The sequence below is a fragment of the Carassius gibelio genome, chromosome A1 (assembly GCF_023724105.1).
Source record: "Carassius gibelio isolate Cgi1373 ecotype wild population from Czech Republic chromosome A1, carGib1.2-hapl.c, whole genome shotgun sequence".
Lineage (NCBI taxonomy): Eukaryota > Metazoa > Chordata > Actinopteri > Cypriniformes > Cyprinidae > Carassius > Carassius gibelio.
Genome location: NC_068371.1, coordinates 30,711,955 through 30,734,201, shown reverse-complemented (window position 1 = coordinate 30,734,201; position 22,247 = coordinate 30,711,955). Strand labels below are relative to the sequence as shown.

Here is a 22,247-nt window from a genome sequence, read left to right as displayed (position 1 = left end):
TCCTTTAAACCAGCTGATTTCTGCAGGAGGGTTTGAATCACTGCTGCAGATCAGAGTCACTGAATCTCCCTCCATTATTACAGATGGACTGATGGATACTGAGACACTCCTGGGAGGATCTAAAACAGAAAAAAAAACTCTCTCTTTCTCTCTTTCTCTCTCTCTCTCTCTCTCTCTCTCTCTCTCTCTCTCTATATATATATATATATATATATATATATATGTGTGTGTGTGTGTGTGTGTGTGTGTGTGTGTGTGTGTGTGTGTGTGTGTGTGTGATTTACAACCACTATACAAATTTGACATCACAGTTGCTTAATCATCAATAACTCACACATTATGTTTAAAGTCACAGCATCAGAGTATTTCTCTCCATGTTCATTGATGGACTTGCACTTGTATTCTTCACTGTGATCAGATCTGATCTTTGAGATGCTGTAGATTCTTCCAGATCCTACAAACATTCCTCCTTTAAACCAGCTGATTTCTGCAGGAGGGTTTGAATCACTGCTGCAGTTCAGAGTCACTGAATCTCCCTCCACTATTACAGATGGACTGATGGACACTGAGACGCTCTTTGGTGGGTCTAAAAAAACATTAACAAAGTAAATTTGACATTACACAACTGAGACTTATAAATCACAGATATTTGAAATGCTGTTTTATAACAAAGTTCGGGAGGAACAGTCGCAGTTCATTAACCTGATTAACACAAGTGGAGACCAATCAGTAATCAACTCATGACAAGGTATAAATAACAACAGAACCTATCTCTGTTCATCGACGGTTTTCAGCATCCCGTTTCGCGCTGTCTGTCATCTTATCACAAATCTTCCTTCCAACAAGGAGATCCATACCGGTGATTTTTCAGATCTGCTACTTTGCTGACCATGATCATTAAACACGGCCGTTGAGCACCATCAAACGTCATCGCGACAGCTGCTCTTCGTGCCAAGCCACACGTCGTGGCCAATAGACCGTGCAAAGTTCAAGCTCGCCTCGCTTGACACCACAATTGATCCGATCAAGACCGGGCTCTCTTTGAGCGCTGGAATCGCAGCACCAGCAGGCATTCAACCAGCCCGCTCCTCATTTCTTACTGCAGCAAGCCTCTTTCACTTCCCGCAGCGGCTCAGCCTTTCACCGCGGCTTTTTCCGGCCGAGGCGCAGTTTGAGGCCGCCTCCTCTAGCGGCGCAGACCGTGCGTCATAAATCAATACATTTCAGATGAAGACGGTAAATACAGGTTTGCGGCCAGAAGTAGTGCGAGAGCCGCGTGGAGTTCCGATCACATATGTATGTGGAAATTCAGATCCAAATTGAGCCTCGGATGCGTTCAAATATTTAAACTTCTGCGACCAGGCCGTGTGCAAACGCCCGACCGGATGTGATCTTTCGTTGCGAGGTCGAATTACCTATATTTTGTTAACCTTGACATTATTCTTCAACATAATTTATGTAAAATGGTGGTTCATAATAATTATGGCAGAAATAATTATTAAACCATTATTTATGTGATTAGCCCCATAAAACCTACTGTTTTTATTTAGGGGGTAATCTGATTTGTGACGATGTATTCATACATTATACATTATATTCATTCAAATTATTAACTTTACCATGGTGAACATGTCAAGGTAACAGTTAGGGCTACTGCACGACCAGTTTGAAAGTTAAGCACGCCTGCCGCAAGAGGGAGAAATGTGACAATCGTGTACAAATGTCGTGTGCTGTGGAAAGGAGGCTTAAAGTTTGTTAAATCAGGCCATGAGGTAGTCATCATCCACACTGAAATGTCCAAAGATATCATCTGCCTTACCGTGCATGTTTAAACCTCACTGAGGTTTTACAGACAAGTTTCATGCATTATTCTGGCAGGACAAATTTTCTTGGGGACATATTTCACCATCTACTGGCGTGATCATTATACCCTCGTTTTGCCGCAGGACAGCAGTGTGAGTAAATTCTGAGTTTTTCTAGGACCGTAATATGAAAGCATGCAAGTAAATATCGTTAGAACTGCTTGTAAGTGAATAGCACATAACTGCAATTAACGTTATTGCCATAATCATGTCTGTTGGTATGTTTTACAGACATAATGATTTTCATTGCATAATGATTCCCATAGTTTTCAGAAGCCTCTGTTTCCACAGTCTATACTACAACGTGAAACCAGTGTTCCAGATGTATCCATTAATGCTAGTGATGTGTCGTTCGTAAACGAATCGTTCTTTTTGAACGAATCGTTTAGGTGAACGAATCTTTTAGGCGAACAAATCGTTCATGTTATCCACGGACTCATATTTCTCGTTCAGTAAAGTTCCTCCCTTCATAGCAGCGCGGCACTTTAAGCAGCGCATGCGCAGCTCAGTGAACCGGGTAACAACCGTTTCATCCTGTCAAAGAATTACTCGACATCGAGCCGATAGCCTTCGAGTATGAGATGTGACAGAGTATGTGATTTGTTGAATGTAGTAACGCAATGAACGAGTTTCATATGAGTCTGAACTAGATCTAGAGATCTTATCGTTCGTGAGTGAAATGACCGAACTGGCACACTTGTCATTCGTCAACGAACTGAATGAACGGATACATGTCGTTTGTGAATTAAATGAACTGGCACATAGCTTATCTTGTTCGCGAACAAAATGAATTAGAGTAAACTGGGTTAATCTGCTATTTTAGCATGTCAATCTCGAAAATGCAAGCGCAGTTATAGGTACAGTACTGTGCACATACGCTCGTTTTGATATTTAGCAACTCCACGTTTAATCCATAGACCGTAAAAGAAAGGTTAATCCCCGATTTATGGATGTGAATATATAATATACAAACTGTCTGACCAAACAATTAAAATGCTAATTAGGCAAGAAACCCTGTGCTTTGTTCATCTGAACAACTCAATTAGACTTCATATATTGAACGCGATTATACACACATTTTAATAAAGCCAGATCAGTTTTTGTAACAAGTGAATGCGTTCGTTGACGTAAGACATAACACATAATACACTCTTTTGCCACCTGCTGGCATATTCTGTGTAAAACGAAGAAATTATCTCTGAACTAATCATTTTGTTGAATGAACCGAAAATGAACGAATCTCTAGAAAGAATCATAATTTCCACCACTAATTAGTGCTGCAACGACGCGTCGACATCATCGCTTACGTCGACTAAAAAAAAAAAAAATACGTCGACGCGCGTGCAATGCGTGGACGCGTCACACTGTTTACATCTCGCATAATGGCATACAGTGAATGAAGAAGTTGCATTCTATCACAAACCGAGACCACTGTTATTAAAAGTATGAGAATACTTTAAACAGAGGACAAATAAAACGTCTCTTTGTTCCCTTTGCAAAACCGATATGGTGTACCACGGCAGCACAACTGCGATGAGCGAGCACCTCAGAGGAACATCTAGGCGCTCTCCGGTGTCTCCATGCAATTTAACTGGTTACCCTGTGATCTGGTGACCAACTTCCTGGTTCAGGTCTGATATTCTTGCGCTGCGGCATCCTGAAAAGTTGAGATGTTTCCAACTCGATGCGGTGCGGACGCGCCTGAGAAGAGAAAAAAAAAAAAAAAAATAAAAAAAAAAAAGACGTGATAGGTGAACGGCCCCTTAAAAGACAGCGCGCCACGAGACAACAGTCACAAACCACCGAGCTACCCAGAATCAGCTCCAGATCTCTGGAAACCATGCTAAACCTTGCAGAACCATAACTACATTCTATGGTCATGATGCTAAAGAACATTTCACGACGTCTCAGACAACGGTAAATTTATGGCTACCGTGGTTTAATTATAAATGCTGTCATAAACTCATATTTACAATAGTAAAATAATTTTTGCCTCTTATTTTATACTGTAAAAAAACTTCCTCCACATTGGTTGAAAATGAACAAAGGTTGAAAATGTTACTAACCTGTCTACTCTTCCTACAGTCAAGGAGGGGGAACTCAGGGCCCAGTGGTTAGAGAGTGGACTCCTAACCCTAGGGTTGTGGGTTCGAGTCATGGCCCGGCCATGCCATGACTGAGGTGTCCTTGAGCAGGGCACCGAACCCCCAGCTGCACCCTGGGCGCCGCAGCATAAATGGTTGCCCACTGCTCCGGGTGTGCGTTCACGGTGTGTGCGCGTTCACTGCCGTGTGTGCACTTGGATGGGTTAAATGCAGAGCTGCTTCCACAGGAGCCTTTTCCGTATCTCCTCACTGCCGCAGCAGTGTCTGCTCCCGCAGGAGCCCCTTTCATATCTCCTCACTGCCGCAGCAGTGTCTGCTCCCGCAGGAGCCCCTTTCGTATCTCCTCACTGCCGCAGTAGTGTCTGCTCCCGCAGGAGCCCCTTTCGTATCTCCTCACTGCCGCAGCAGTGTCTGCTCCCGCAGGAGCCTTTTCTGTACATCCCCCAGATAAAAAAAAAAAAAAAAAGTCATCATGTTAAGCCATTTCACTGAAATAAGCTGTTCAGTTTTCACAATAAGCGACGTGAATTTCAACAAGGGTTTATGATCAGCTTTGATGCCCCACATTCCCAGTCGCATTAGCCTCTGCACAATACGCCGTTTTCAAACATAATAAAAAATTTTAATTTAAAAGTCTCTCAGCGGACGCAGTAAATATTTATTTGTTTCCACTGCCCGTCCAGCGAGCACGAGTCTCTCAGCGGACGCAGTAAATATGTATTCGTTTCCACTGTCCGTCCAGCGAGCACCAGTCTCTCAGCGGACGCAGTAAATATTTATCCGTTTCCACTGTCCGTCCAGCGAGCATGAGTCTCTCAACGGACGCAGTAAATATATATTTGTTTCCACTGTCCGTCCAGCGAGCACCAGTCTCTCAGCGGACGCAGTAAATATACATTTGTTTCCACTGTCCGTCCAGCGAGCACCAGTCTCTCAGCGGACGCAGTAAATATTTATTCGTTTCCACTGCCCGTCCAGCGAGCACCAGTCTCTCAGCGGATGCAGTAAATATTTATCCGTTTCCACTGTCCGTCCAGCGAGCACGAGTCTCTCAGCGGACGCAGTAAATATTCATTCGTTTCCACTGCCCGTCCAGCGAGCACCAGTCTCTCAGCGGACGCAGTAAATATTTATTAGTTTCCACTGCCCGTCCAGCGAGCACCAGTCTCTCAGCGGACGCAGTAAATATTCATTCGTTTCCACTGCCCGTCCAGCGAGCACCAGTCTCTCAGCGGACGCAGTAAATATTTATCCGTTTCCACTGTCCGTCCAGCGAGAACGAGTCTCTCAGCGGACGCAGTAAATATTTATCCGTTTCCACTGTCCGTCCAGCGAGAACGAGTCTCTCAGCGGACGCAGTAAATATTTATTCGTTTCCACTGCCCGTCCAGCGAGCACCAGTCTCTCAGCGGACGCAGTAAATATTTATCCGTTTCCACTGTCCGTCCAGCGAGCACCAGTCTCTCAGCGGACGCAGTAAATATTTATCCGTTTCCACTGTCCGTCCAGCGAGCACGAGTCTCTCAGCGGACGCAGTAAATATTTATTCGTTTCCACTGCCCGTCCAGCGAGCACCAGTCTCTCAGCGGACGCAGTAAATATTCATTCGTTTCCACTGTCCGTCCAGCGAGCACCAGTCTCTCAGCGGACGCAGTAAATATTTATCCGTTTCCACTGTCCGTCCAGCGAGCACGAGTCTCTCAACGGACGCAGTAAATATTTATTTGTTTCCACTGTCCGTCCAGCGAGCACCAGTCTCTCAGCGGACGCAGTAAATATTTATCCGTTTCCACTGCCCGTCCAGCGAGCACTAGTCTCTCAGCGGACGCAGTAAATATTTATCCGTTCCACTGTCCGTCCAGCGAGCACTAGTATATTTATCCGTTTCCACTGTCCGTCCAGCGAGCACCAGTCTCTCAGCGGACGCAGTAAATATTTATTCATTCCACTGTCCGTCCAGCGAGCCTCAGTCTCCCAGCGGACCCAGTAAACATCTATTTTTCATTATTATTTTTCTTTCCTCTGTCTGTCCAGCGAGCCTCAGCCTCCCAGCGGACACAGAAAATACCTATTTGTCTCCTCTATCAGTCCGCGAGCACTGCAGTAATTATCTAATTCCTTCTACCTGTCCATTGGGCCTCAGTCTCCAAGGGGACACCGTAAATACATATTTTTTCCTCTGCCTGGCAGCGAGCACTAGTCTCTCAGCGGACGCAGTATGCATCCATCTCTTCCTGTTCTTCGTCCAGCAAGCCCAGTCTTCCAGCGGACGCAGTAATATCTATTGGTTTCCTCTGTCTGTCCAACGAGCACTAGTGTCCCAGCGGACGCAGTAAATACCTATTCATTCCTCTACCCGTCCAGCGAGCCTCAGTCTCCCAGTGGACGCAGTATGCATCCATCTCTTTCTGTTCTTCATCCAGCGAGCCAGTCTTCCAGCGGATGCAGGAATATAATTTGTTTCCTCTATCTGTCCAGCGAGCCTCAGCCTCCCAGCGGATACATTACGCATCTAGTCAATATATCATTACACCTCGCAGGCAGACGGTGGAGCCCGTCTTCCCGACATCGTAACCGCTTCTTCCTCAACTATTAACCAACAGGACCTGCCTGCTCCTCTACTTCTGCCAGAGGCAATGCGAGATCTCCTGGTCAAACGACCATACTTCTAAAAACGTCAGCCCGCCAAATCTCTGCGTTTTGGGGGGTTCGTAGTCTGGCGGCTGTCCTTTTGCTCTCTTGTTTTTGGGGGGAGTACTCTGGGTTCGGGCCACATCCCGAGCTCGGAGCCCTCCACCCGGACAGCACGCCAAATACGCATAAACTTACGGTATTAATATACGTAGATGTGAACTTGTGAAACTCATATTCACTGATAGCGATCACAAGATTTACTGGAAGTAGCAGCTGTGGCAATTGTCTAGGTAGGGCCAATGTAACATACTCAATAATTTGTATTATTGTAATAGTTTGTTTTGTATTGCTTTTGACATACTTTGTATGTTAAAAGTTGAATAAGGTTTGCATTATTTATTTTACGTATGTGGGACTTTTATTTTGCATCTGAATCTGTATTCACAGCTAAAGGGGTAATGATGGCAGCGATGATGCCCATTTGTTGTACTTTGTTTTATTCAGCTCTTACAGCTGATTTAAATGGACATCTTCATAAAAATCATCAGTAAAGCTTTGGTCCTCATTCGGTCAGGATGAAATGCAGATAAATGTTTTACCAAGTTCTGGATTAAGTTTGAGGATGATCCTTCTCAAAAGTTTATTTTTCGCAAGACATGTTTGCTTTATCAAGTCCTAGTCCTGGCTTTACTTTTCTGATTTGATTCAGTGTGTTGCTCTAGCACCCTCTATCGGCCTCTTTTTACATATATACATAATTTATATGCATTTTTATTAATCAACAAAGCACTTGATTTGTAAAAGCGATTTTACCTGTTTCCTTCTCAGCCTTAGAAATAATCTGTTAAATTTGGTTTTGTTTTTCAGAATAATGGTTTTAGTAAAAGGACTAAGTCAAAGTCAACTTTATTGTCATTTTTAGCACATTGGATGGCAATGGCAAAAGCGAAATATAGTTCTTTCATAGAGCAATGGTGACACAAACAGTATATACAAATAAACTGCAGAAAAAAAGAGAGTGCTTGCAAAGAAATCAGAGCTTGCAAAAAAACTACTAACCATTAATCAGAGATATGTAGCCCTGAACTTTCCTAGCTTTTCAAAGACAACATTAAAGATGAAATGTCTATCTGTACTCACAGGTGACATTGAGCTGAGCAGCAGGAGAGATGTAAGTGTGTCCATGTAGAGCACAGCTGTATCTGCCTGCATCCTCTCTTCTGACTGACTGCAGCAGGAGTTGATTGTTTCTGTCTCTTCTCTCAGTTAATGGCTGTGAGTTTCTGTACCAGATTAATGTTGCTCTGTCAGTCAGAGCGCAGCTGCTTTTACATGTCAGACGGACTGAATCTCCCTCTGTCACTCTCTCAGGAGCCTCCACCTGAAGATCTGAACACAACACACACATTATATCTAGTGCTGCTGTCATACACTGATTATTATTCAGCATAATGCACAGAAGAAGAGCTCAGCCTCATGAAAGTCACCTGTGACAGTAAGAGTCACTCCAGGATGACCAAGCCATACGCCATCAGATTTATCAGTGATGAATCTGAAACAGTACATGTGTTGGTCCTTCTGTGTCACATGACTCAGTCTGATGGTGCAGTTCTGCTTTTTGTCTCCAAGATACTGAAGCCTCTGACTGTATTCAGGATCCTCAGACAGATCTGGATTCTCTTCACCCTTTACAGGGTTTTTGGTCCAGAACACTTTCTCAATCTTATATCCAGTAGGGTATGTGTAAGTGCAGATCATTATCACTGATGAGTTCTTTAGTGCACAGATGTGTGAAGGACTGTAACTCACACCCCAACCAGCAGAAACCACTGAAACACAGAATTCATCAGGAGGAAAATTATGTTTTATCACCTACACTGGACCATAACATGATAATACTCTTTTTCTCAGAATCTATAGAGTAATACATTATTTGAAGTTCATCATCAGTTGCAGAAAAGCAGAAATAAAAGCACAGAGACAAAGGAGTGAAAAAATAAAAAAAATAAAAAAAATAAAAAGTTATTGCATACCCAATGGGAGTTCTTTGGCTTCTACATTTTCATCTCTAACCTCATCTATATGGAAGTGAACTTCATTGACAATATTAAACATATGAACACTCACTTCCAAGAACATGAGCCACACATATTCACATTCTTGTGTCAGACAGATTGTTGTCCAATCAGATGCTCTGAACAATGAACACGTCGCTAAATCACATGACACTGACTAGCATACATATATCAGTTGCAAAAAAAGCAGAAATAAAAGCACAGAGACCAAGGAGTGAAAAAAAAAACAAGAATTCAGCTGTGAACAACATGCTGCACTATCAACTAATGAAAAACAAGACTAAGAAAATAAAGTTGATTTAATAACCAATGACATCAAAATATGAGCTATCAGATCTGAGCTCATCTATATGCTAGTAAACTTCTTTGACACAATAAATATTTAATATATTCACTTCCAAAACCATGAGCTCTGAACAATGAACACGTCCCTAAACCACATGACACTGACCAGTGAATAACAGAAGACTTCTGGATATTAATAAAAGACACAAGTCCTTTGACTTTTCTCAACTAAACTTCCTGTTTAAAAGGAAATGTGTGAGAACAGGACAGAAGAAAGTGTTCATCAGCCACTCATCGTGAGGTCTTAAATAAAACCATCAGAGAGTTTGTAATGTGAATGTAACAGAGACTCACCGTGAATGATGAGCAGAAAGATCAGAGGAAGACGAGGAGCCATTCTGACCGACATCAGCGTCAAATATATCTATAATACAGCATTAATCAGCTCTTATACAGTCATGAACAGTACATCTACATCTCCATATTCTTAACATTTCTCATGTTAAGACTCGTGTGTTATATGAGCAATAATCATCAGTTTTCATTGAAGTATGAGTGTGTTTGTCTTACCGTGTTGAAGCTCATCAGATCAGCAGCAGACACATGACTGAACTCAGTATAACACACACTTTTAGACTCTCTGTGGTTAACACTGTTTTAATACCCAGCAGTGTCCCTCCCTCAACAAGTGAAGAACATTACTGGACTAAAACACACATATGCACATGTACTTATGCACATTAGTGTTGATGTCTGGAGCTCTGGTAGTAGTTTGAGGATATGTACAAACACATGAGATTTTCACAAATTAAACTGCGAAAACACAAAGACAGAATAACAGAAGCCTGTAATATTGAGCACTTTGACCCCATAAAATGATACACTGTTCATTGTGAATCTGCACTGTTATGATTTTGTTCAGTAGTTTAGGATGAAATGATCAGTTATGATTTAAAAGCAGGAATATATTGTAAAATAAGGAAGTACTTGTATCCACAGTGAGACTTCATCAGTTTAGATGGAGGATGCTGCAGAAATATACACAGAGACAGACGTGTGAAAACAGAGCAAAGAAATCAGCAATGAAGCACATGCTGCACTATCAGATAACCAAACACACAACAGTTAAGACTAGTGAGATTATATCCCACCACTGAACATCAATTCATGTGTTTTGTTCTGCTGAATTAATTATAACATTATATATTTACAGAACCAGCTTTTACATTTCATTTTATTCCACTGTTACTTCATGTATTTAAGCTATAAAAAAAGAAATGCTTCAATGACTCTTCACTAATGACAGCTTGCAATCACATGTGACTCCGCCCACATAACTCAGGATTGGTTCCTCTGTGCTCCGCCTCTCACTGCAGCATCTTCCTGTTGATCTGAACAAACCATCAAAATGTATAGTAAAACAGGCCTTGTATTTAGTATTGTTCTGTGCCAAAATAAGTATGTTGCTTCAGAAGATGATAATTAAACAGGTGGAATCATATTAATACTTTTATGAAGTGTTATGCAATGTTTGGAGAATCAAAGTTTTGGTCACCATTCACTGTCATTGTATGCTGCTAAAAATCTGTTTCATTTTGATTCAGTTTCCATTAAAACGTGGTTTTCTGTAAACCTGCTTTTAAAACAACAATTGTAAAACATGGTCAAAAACGGCTTGCGTCACGAACATACAATACATATATATATATATATATATATATATATATATATATATATATATATATATATATATATATATATAAAAGTAAATTCCATTGAACCAGTTATTAGAGCGAAAGGTGAAAAGCCTGAAAATAAATACATTTAATTAAATTAAGAATATTATCCCCAGTGTATTTCAGAAATGTTCACAGACTCGGAATGATTCTTGGCTCTCAACGAAGGCGAAATCGAAAACCTATGAATCGTAATCGAATCGAATCGCTGCCTTGCCAAAGATTCACAGCCCTAATAAACATACACAATTTGAAAGTGGAAAAAGTGAAGAGTGACATTCAGCCAAGTATGGTGACATATACTCAGAATTCATGCTCTACATTTAACCAATCCAAAGTACACACACACACACACACACACGCACACAAACACACACACATGTCTGGTCAGCCATCCTTGTGGGGACTCTCCATAGGTGTAATGGTTTTTATACTGTACAGACCATATTTTCTATCGCCCTACACCAACCCTACCCCTAAACCTAACCCTCACAGGAAACTTTCTGCATTTTTAGATTTTCAAGAAACTTCATTCTGTGTAATTTATTAGCTTGTTTACCCGTGGGGGCCTCAATTTAGGTCCCCACTGTGAAACGAGTCCCCATGAGTCTGTATGTATTCAGGTTTAAGTCCCCACCAGAATAGAAAAACAAGTACACACACAAACACACACACACACAGCAGTGTTCACAGTGTCTGCAAAGACATAAAAAGACGTCCACTGGACGTAACTTTGCCCAGTGGATTAGGTTGATGTTAAAATAAGCAATATAGTAAATTTCACGTAATAGTTCCTTTAAAAACAAACAAAAATTTTAAATAGATGTGACTTCATGCCACAAGACTGCTAACATATGAAGGTATAATTAAAACTGGATTTATTTAACAAGCCTTATGTACCATGTGTTGAGTTCAGTGTAAAATGCATTGAGTAAAGAAGTTAATATACAAGACTTGGTATGTCCTTGTGCTTTGGACACAAACTTTCAATAAAAAATAAAAATAAAAATAAAAGTTATTTGACCCGTGTTATGGTCTTTTATTTATTTAGACTATTTTAATGATATAAAGTTGTGGCCTAGTGGTTAGAGAGTTTGACTCCTGATCCTAGGGTTGTGGGTTCGAAACTCGGGCCGGCAATACCATGACTTGGGTGTCCTTGAGCAAGGCACCGAACCCCCAACTGCTCCCCGGGCACCACAGCATAAATGATGAACACTGCTCTGGGTGTGTGTTCATTGTGTCAGTGTGTGTGTGTGTGCACTTTGGACGGGTGAAATGTAGAGCATGAATTCTGAGTATGGATCACCATACTTGGCTGGATGTCACTCTTCACTTTAAAATTATGTATGCTTACATTATATAGATAATAGGCCTTGTGTTCAGTAAACAAAAACTATTTTGTTCTGATATTTTTTTAGGTTAACATGACTATTTATGTTGTGACAACTTGTGATATTAAGTTATTATTTTAAGTTGGGTGGACTTTAGTCCCGTTTGTAAAGTTTACTCAAAAAAAGTGCTTGCAATAAGTTGCCTTATTTTTTTTAAGTTGACTAAGTTGACTTTTTTTTTTTTTTTTTTTACAGTGTATTATTATTATTATTATTATTATTATTATTATTATTTTTATTATTATTTTAGATTAGTTCTCTCACACACAATCTTTATTTATAATCAGACACAGGTTAAAGTATTTCTAATCTACATTTTTTATTAAATTGTTACTCAGTTGATGTTGGTCTTTTGGCTGGAACTTTATTTGATTGCACAGATAACATTGTCTTGATGATGTTTAAAAAAAAGAAAATGCCTCCTGTTGGATCTACTTGTTGCATGAACTGCTGAAAACTTCTACAAAGGATTGTGATTCTTGAAACAAAGTTACTTGCTGGACTTCCAAAACAGACGGAACACTTAGCAGACCGTCGTCATGGACCCTCTCAGCATACAGCCGGTGAGTCCCATGAATCTTATGAATCTCAACAGTGTATACCAAGTGTAGAGGAACAAGCCGAAACTGATCGCCACACTAATCGTTGGCACAACCAATCGTTGGCGAGACCCAAAGGAACACGAGACATCAGATTGTCACGAGTTTCTCGTATTGCTGCCATAGCTTCCTCTACCCCAGATTCGACTATGTCAAGACTTGTGAATACTGGCATTCTATACATTCCCTATACACCTGGAGAACAGATTTGAAGCATTAATAAATGTGGGTGACTCTGTTATCAGAAACATCCGTAGCAGGACTACAACAACATGCTGCCTTCCTCAAGCAACGGTCTCTGATGTGAACAAGGAACTTCAGAACATTCTGATGAAGCACAAGACTGCAAATCAAATCATCATCCATGTGGGGAAGAATGATATTCAGAAAGAGCAGTCAGAACTCCTTAAGAAGGACTTCAGTGAACTCTTTGAAACACTTCGAAGACTCAAAGTTCAGTCGTTCATCAGTGGACCACTCCCAGCAAGGGGAACAAATATGTTTTCACGGTTGCTTGGGCTGAACACATGGCTACAAAGATCTTGTAATAAAAAAGGAGTACATTTCATTGACAACTTCAATCTTTTCTGGGGCCATAGACAATTGTTTAAACCGGATGGCCTCCACCCAAACAAACTTGGTGCAAGAGTGTTTAAGGACAATATCTTCTTCTCCCTTCATCATCCTTCAGCAGAGTGTGTCAATCCATTCAGCACACACACACTGGGTCCGAGTCATCATGTGGTTGACATATCCCACAAGGACACTGATAACAACATGCAGCCAAAACAATCACTGCTCATGGACACTATCCCTGCTGAGCCCTGCCAACAGAGCTCCTCACAGACTGACTGTGATGTATCAAAACAGCTACAAGATTCACCACCCAAGTACGACTTTCTGGAAAACAGCCAGGGAAGCCAGGACAACAGATCACAGCCACCGGAAACACCAGAGACACAGCCCATCTCACCAGACACATTATCCCTCTCTCAAGCATCTCCTCTTCTGTGCTTCTCACAGAAAATGGAGGAACTGATGTATGTTGGGACTAAACTCTCCCACTCATTCGCTGCTAGCCCGCAGATATCAAAAAAAAAAAAAAAACGGCGGGCACCCCAACCACCAAAGCCTGTGGGCCCTGTTCCTATGAGAGGTCTTCGACCGCTGCCACAACACCAGGGTCCAAACCCTCTATCTGCTGAAGGTGAACCAAAAACAACTGATAGCAGCTCTCAGTGATATGTATCGGGTCCCCGCTATAATAGCAGCAACATGTCAAAGCAGTAACTAAATCAGCATACTATCATTTAAAAAACATTGCAAGAATTAGATGTTTTGTTTCCAGTCAAGACTATTGTAATGGGCTCCTCACTGGCCTTCCCAAAAAGACCATTAGACAGCTGCAGCTCATCCAGAACGCTGCTGCCAGGATTCTGACTAGAACCAGAAAATCTGAGCATATCACACCAGTCCTCAGGTCCTTACACTGGCTTCCAGTTACATTTAGGATTGATTTTAAAATACTTTTACTCGTATATAAGTCACTAAATGACCTAGGACCTAAATATATTGCAGATATGTTCACTGAATATAAACCTAACAGAGCACTCAGATCACTTGGATCGAGTCAGTTAGAAATAGCAAGGGTTCACACAAAACAAGGGGAGTCTGCCTTTAGTTACTATGCTGCCCGCAGTTGGAATCAGCTTCCAGAAGAGATCAGATGTGCTAAAACACTAGTCACATTTAAATCTGGACTCAAAACGCATCTTTTTGGATGTGCATTTATTGAACGAGCACTGTGCTATGTCCGAACTGATTGCACTATATTTTCAATGTTTTATTTTATTTTATTTTTTTATGTAAAATCATTTTCTTACTGTTTTTAAATGTTTTAATCATTTTAAAAGTTTTAAAATTGCTTGTTTTATTTTTGTTGTTATTTTTCTTCATGATTATTTTACTTTCTTTTATGTAAAGCACTTTGAATTACCATTTTGTACAAATTTTTTTTGCCTTGCCTTAATATCCACAATAGCACTAAAGATGTACTGATGGTTATTGTTGATTGCAGTGCTCTTGGCTTTGTGTGGATGATGTTCTTCACTGGATCTGAAAGCCGTCCTGAGTGCTGCAGCATCTCCAAATCCATTTACTCAGACAGATTATACACTTAAGACAAATGTTGGTTATGACTCCAAATGCACTGAAAAAAAAGTTGTCAAGTATAAATATTTTAACATCCTTACATTACCTTATTACATTACCTTAAAAAATCCTTAAAATGTACTTATAACTTTTTTAGTTTTTTTGATTTATCTGAAAATTGGTTTCTCATTGAAATCATCAATGTAATGACATGCAATGATGTTTATTCCAATTTAATTGAAGATATATGAGTACTTAACTGAGATTTAACTAAAAGCTAAGCTTGTTTGACACATTTTGCTTTAATTTTTAATTACAATTTTTAATTTAAAATGTTTAATTAACCTTGATTAAACTTCCAAATTAGAGGAAACAAAATGAAAAAAAAAAAAAAAAAATTAGACTTTTCAACGATAATCAAACAAATTTTGAACAAAACTCACCTGCTTGAACTCATTCAAAAACCACAATCAAACCCTCCCATGTCACCGAAGCCACCAACATCACCGCAGCCTTCAGAGAAATCAAAGCCCCCCAGACCCCCCAGAAGTCTGTACAGCCTCCTAGACCATTTAAGCCTCCAGTAAAATCCATGCCTCCCAAATAATTATATCCTCCCAGCCCAGTAACATCTACACAGCCTCCCAGACCATATCCATAGTCCACACAGCAGACTCCTCTCGTGGGATTTAATGTTTAAGGTTTAAGTCCCCACCAGAATAGAAAAACAAGTACACAAATTACACACACACACACATTTTCCTCCTCAACTACTGGAAATAACTCACTAAAACAATCTGTGACATATTTTTTGTCAGGGTTGTGGTGCATGAATTTGACGTATGAAAGCACAGGAAATAAATGGATTCTTTCTAAATAATTAATCAGTAGCTTAAAATGGCTTGATTCAAGAATGTAAAAACATGATGGTCATTCAGATATGTGCATTTGTTTAATTGACATAACCATTCAAGTATATAAAATATATGCATGTGCACTGTTCATTTGATTGATAAAGACAACCCTCTTTAACCAAACATGTTGATCTGGATATATGAAGCAAACATTTGGCTAAAATAATGATAAATAGTCAAATTAACAAAACTGATAAATGATTATGTATTTTTTTGACAAAAAAAAAATAAATAATAATAATCTTGACTATTATTAAATAGTTCACTGTTTATTCTTATTCCTACTGGTTTGTAACAAACAGAAGTTTTGAGAACCCGACAAAAAGGAATGAGAAGTATTTATATCTTTGTTAAATCACTTCACTTTCCTGACAGCTTTGAGTTTGTTTTTTATACCCAGAAGTCACATGGATGCAGGTGAATAATGTAAAAAGCCGAAGACATTTGTTTCACTTCAACAAATATTCAGAAAGAGGCTCAAAAATGTTGTCAGACATGTTTCTGGGTATAACCAATTTCCAGTACCTCTAAGTATTATTGCTTTTTTTAGATTAGTTCTCTCACATTCATTTAATTAAATTGTTATTCAGTTAGTGATTGTCTTTTGGCTGGAACAGTATTTGATTGCACAGATAATTAATATCCACAATAGCACTAAAGATGTACTGATGGTTATTGTTGATTGCAGTGCTCTTGGCTTTGTGTGGATGATGTTCTTCACTGGATCTGAAAGCCGTCCTGGGTGCTGCAGGTGTTCAGGACGCGACACACACACAGTTTTATCATCAATATTGTAAATTACTCAGTCTGTGACATACTTCTCATCAGGGTAGTGCTGCAGGAATTTTATGCATGCTGTCACGTCATTGTTAATCTCTCTGTTGAGCGACAGAAGATTTGTTTGGAATTAAAACCACAGTAAATGACTTCTTTGTAAATAACATAGAGTAACTCGACCTCTATCAGAGGCTAGATCCAGTCTGAAGGACATCAAAATGTACAGCAGAGGTGTGTTATAAGATGTTCATCTTAGTTATTAAGAATAATTAAGAAATAAAACGAATCAATTCATGTTCATTCTTTTTTTTTTTCATTTATAAATTGCAGAATATTTATTTTTCTAGAGCAAATTTTTGTATCTATATCTAGACAGTCATCGTGTCTCATGATTCACTCAAAAAAGCATCTGTGAACGGTGAATGACTTACTAATGGACGGAAAAACATTTTTTTTTTTTTTTTTTTTACCATACTTTTATTTGATTCACAGAAGATTGAGCAATAAGTTTGACAGCATAAACGGCCCTCTCCTCATGAAACATTCAAATAATGTAGCAAATGACTTATTTGTTTTGTTGTTTTTTTCATACTAAGGTAGTCAGTGGCTACTAGCAACTGTTCGGTTACTAACATTCTTCAAAATCGTCTTTTGTGTTCAACAGAAGAAACTCATGTGGCTTGGAGAGGATGAGAATGATGATAGAATTGTATTTTTAGGTGAACTGAAACTGAACACTTAAAGGGAAAGTTAAGACAGGATAGAAAAAGCTAATATGTTGATATATTGACAGACTTCCAATTTGAAAATGCATAGTTAAAATTCTGCTCCCTTTCAAGGGAACTTTGAACTGCGTCCTCTAGGGGTCACTATGGGGAACACCTCGTCGTGACCCGTGTCTGAATCATACATTGAAAAAACACCAATTTGTTGGCTGGCTACAGCCTCTGACGTCACTATCGGTGAGACTATAAACAGGTACCGGGAGAACACGTCATTCTCTTCTTCGTCTTCACTGACTGTTCTGTTTGAAGCGTGCATCTGAAAGAACTGGTAAGAGCGATCTTTCTCTGTATTTCATGGCAACTACTAGCAAGCGTGTCGGCGTTATTTGACACCCGATGACACATGTGATCTTTGCGTCATGTGTTTGGGTGAAGAGCACGCAAGTAATGTCTTTGAGGAGGCAATCGGCGTGCACTAAGAGCGTTTTTTCAAGGAAAGAAGATCTGCTTCCATTCGTCTCTTTTCCGAAAAAAAAAGGAATAAAAAGGCAGTCATCTGCTTCCCGTGGTTCAGGACCTGCCACTGCCGAGGCATGGAGGAGAATGAGCTCATGAGAATTCAGGTGGATCTGTCTGAATGTTTGAAGGTGGGGTTTTCCCTTTCACGCTCGTAATGGTGGCGGACGAGAGAGAGTCTCGGGAGGATGACGTTATATCTTTAATCTGATACTGAGGTTAGATATTTGAGGATGGTGAAGAAGCTGAGGCTGAGCCTTCTCAATTCTCCTGCCCTGCGTATGTAGAGCTGTTAGAGGTTATGGATCGCGCCATGGCAAAGTTGGACTTGCCATGAAAATACGCTAACAAGATGATGATGTAAGGCCATTAAAAATAAATAAATAAATAAATAAATAAATAAATAAATAAATAAAATAAATAATAATAATAATAATAATAATAATAAACCTCAATGAGCGTTTTCTTTCTGACCACAGCCCTCTAGCTTAGGTGAGCCTTCCATTTCTGCATGATCTCCATATAGATATCAAAAATAAATGAAAGAGGCCGTTTTCGCATCCCTCAGTTTCGGCATTAGAGTAAATCTGCCGACATCAAGTGATGCGCGAAAGCGGCTATAAGGCGATGCCCCATGTAGAAACACCTAAAAAAATAAAATAAAATTATTTCTGCGTGGGAGACATCCTCTCTTAAAGGGATAGTTCAGCCAAATATTAAAATGATGTCATTAACAACTCACCCTTATGTCGTTACAAACCCGTGAGACCTCCGTTTATCTTCGGAACACAGTTTAAGATATTTTAGATTTAGTCCAAGTGCTCTCAGTCCCTCCATTGAAGCTGTGTGTACGGTATACTGTCCATGTCCAGAAAGGTAAGAAAAACATCATCAAAGTAGTCCATGTGACATCACAGGGTCCGTTAGAATTTTTTGAAGCATCGAAAATACATTTTGGTCCAAAAATAGCAAAAACTATGACTTTATTCAGCATTGTCTTCTCTTCCGTGTCTGTTGTGAGAGAGTTCAAAACAAAGCAATTTGTAATATCCGGTTCGCGAACGAATCATTTGATGTAACCGGATCATTTTGAACCAGTTCACCAAATCGAACTGAATCGCTTTAAACGGTTCACGTCTCCAATACGCATTTATCCACAAATGACTTAAGCTGTTAACTTTTTAATGTGGCTGATACTCCCTCTGAGTTCAAACAAACCAATATCCCGGAGTAATTCATTTACTCAAACATTACACTGATGAAGTGCTGTGAAGAGAGAACTGAAGATGAACACCGAGCCGAGCCAGATAATGAACAAAACATTGACTCGTTCACACTCAGGAGGGTGAGTGAGTATGTAACCCTCTCTGTATATACTTATGTGTTTTAACCCTTTCGAGTCGATTAACGCATATATGCGTTTTGAGTCATTTTCTCCTGATAACCCCGAAAAGAACTTAAATTACACTCTCAGTTTTAATCGTACAGATAAGAGCAATACATCAATCGAATCTGTAAAGGGTCTAGTTTTTTTTGGATACAGACATAATAACAAAGAACCTTTGTGCACTTATAAATTAAAGATAACAAACAAAGTGCGCTGTCTGCAGTCTTTGTCTCCGCTGATCGTCATGTACAAACACGTCATTAAAATGAACTGTAACTCCGTGAATACTCAACGAAGAGACATGAGAGAGATATCTATAGAAAGCCTGAAATGTCTACTTTTAAACTAAACAAGTGCTGCCGAAAAAACTATTCTGAGATAAAGTAATCCATATGAAAACAACGCGATGTCTATTTTTCATATCTCCGCTCATTATATTTAATGTGACCACGCCCCCGCGCTGAACGCGCTATTCAGATTCAAACTGAAGCGTGCGGCTTGAATACACCCACACAGAAGAAGAAGCAGCCAGACTGTTCTTCAAGTTTTTATTTTATTTTACTGTTTGCTTCGCGATGAGAAGACTAAGACATAATTCACCCCAAAAAGATGTGATGTGGTTAAGGATTTGAGAAATGGATTTCCTCAGAAAAAAGAATGAAGCACTTTATTCAACAGGGATCATAAACATGAGTAAGTCTCTTTTTATTTATTTATACTAGTTTTCACATAAAGTGTAAACATTTTACTAGTCAGACTTTTTCCAAATACTTTTTCCAAACTATAATTCCTGACTAAATGTATAATCAAGTGAAACATTATGAAGTTTCAATAACAATATACAATACTATACCATTCAAAATTTTGTTCTCACATTCTTTCTTGTAAGTCCTCCCTCACAGTGGCACAGCTGATTGAGAGGCTCATTATGCAGCTCATTATGCAGGCCTTTGTCTTCTCAGGTGTAAATCACAATGATATTCATGGTAGTTGACGCCTACTCGCATATGACTTTTACCAACAAAAGTGTCTTAGAAAATTTAAATCAATATATTGTTTTCTGTGAATGAGTAAACAAGATGATTTTCACATAATTTAGAAAGAAAAATTCTAGGCTACAAGCTCCAGTTCTCAACTTTTCCGGCAACCAATTTTATGTATGTGTTTTATTGCTTTATTCAAGTGATTTAACATTTTTAGTTTTTCACTAACCATGCATAACATTTTTTTTTCTCAAAAATACAATCATGTACATGCATGCATTTCACATATTATTATAGCCCAGTTTGTGCTGATTACAGTGATATTAGACTTTACCCATTTAGATATTTATAAGAAACTGAAAAAAGCACAAATATCAGGGCATGACAAAACTTCTCCAGGCCCCAAAAATACCCTTAGACTCCAGAGGGTTACATTGCTGGAGGTTATATGTCTGCTAATAAATTCGGTGAGTTTCCTTTGCAGTGCTCTATTACAGTGTTTACTAAACACTCGCCAGCACCAGCCATCCAGCTTCATGTTCTGGTTTTAGGCGGCTGAGATCACAGGCTACTGTGGGAGCCTCCTTGATCATCAGGCCTGGCACAGCACTGCAGGGAATTTCATGGATGTCTGGCCAGGTCACCCTGAGGGGTCTCCTGGCAGCTTAGTGGTGCTGTCGCATCTAGCGGGAAGTGGAGGTGGCAGTTACAGAAGGCTTCTTGTATATGCTGCCTCAGGTGACGCTCCCCTCATGCGAGGTTTGTAAAGTTGAGCCTGCCTCTCCCGTGTGATTCAGCGCCTCTGCGATGCTTACGAACCTTTAGGTACACACGCTAAGCTTTGTGTACTTTCTCAAAACCAGATGGTGGTCAGTGAGCACGTGAACACTTTGCACACTTTGCACTCTTTCTAAAATCCATGTAAGTGGAAAGTGTGCACGCAAGACTCTGCGCACTTTCTGAAATCCTGTATGGTAAGGGTTATGCGCTCTGCATCGTTCCCTTTCTTGAGATGATTAGACCTTGGTTCCTTGGGATTCATTCAGCTAGTGTGTATTTATTTATACACTTCAAGCATCAACATGAGGGGCTATTTGGGCGATTCTCATGGTAGTTAAGCAGCACTCCCCTTGTTCCAAAAAGTGTTGCCTGTGAGCGCGCTACTCTGAGCTCGGAGTTCTCTTCTCATATGAGACTGAGTTCTCAGTTTTTTCCCCAGAGTGCTCCAGTATTGTTTCCATAGATTGAGTTGATGACTCTTAATCATACTGTTTTGAGATGCCAACATTGCATCTATAAACTGCTTTATCAGAGTGCCACGAGAGCCCCTCCTTAGAACAGTATTTGAAAATCCATGCTATGGTAATTGTGCACATGAAGTCTTTGCACACTTTCTGAAATCCACACTTTGGTAAGTTTGCAAGCTAGTTTTCTGCATTCTTTCTAAAATCCTATATGGTGAGGGCTTTGCACGGTAGCTTCGTGCCCTTTCTTGAGTTGGTAAAAGTCCCGTTCATCTTGGGTGCCACTCCACCCATGTATCCTCGGATACCTATCTAAACAGTGTGTTGCTACTAGAGAACTGTTGAGACAGCTCTTTCAGCAAGCTTTTGGGTAAGCTAGCGGTAGCCCCTGTGTGACAGGCAAGACTTGGTAGAAAAATGCTATGTTCTTAGCCGTATCCCTTTAATGGACTATTTCCTGATTCCAAGCCTTCAGCTCTACCCTGGGCCGAGGGCCTAACAATTAAGTTGGGTATGTAGCTTAGGCCTTTGGCCATAAGGGTTACTGTCAAAGACAGCCGTCTAAACGTCCCAGGGGCAACTCGCCGGTAGTGACGTCAGAGGCTGTAGCCGGCCAACAAGTTGGTGTTTTTTCAATGTATGCTTCAGACACGGGTCACGACGAGGTGTTCCCCATAGCGAGCCCTAGAGGACGCAGTGTCTCGTTCCCTCCTCAAGGAACCATGGTTTCATTCGTAACCTGAGACGTTCAGTAGGTCAGGGTATAAAATGAGTGATGATGTGAATCTGGAAAATGCTGGACAGATTTTAAGTAGAAAAGCCCTTAGATTAAATTACAATGTTGGTGTAAAACTTCCAAT

At 40.1% G+C, this 22,247-nt stretch overlaps 1 protein-coding gene across 1 annotated transcript in view; it reads right to left on the bottom strand.

Moving 5' to 3' along the window:
• LOC128027006 (B-cell receptor CD22-like) overlaps positions 1-22,247 on the bottom strand; it is a 62,114-nt gene that overhangs the window by 645 nt on the left and 39,222 nt on the right. Inside the window, exon 5 of the mRNA XM_052614672.1 lies at positions 391-586. Coding sequence (XP_052470632.1) covers positions 391-586 — 196 coding nt within the window. The remainder of the gene's footprint in view (positions 1-390; positions 587-22,247) is intronic.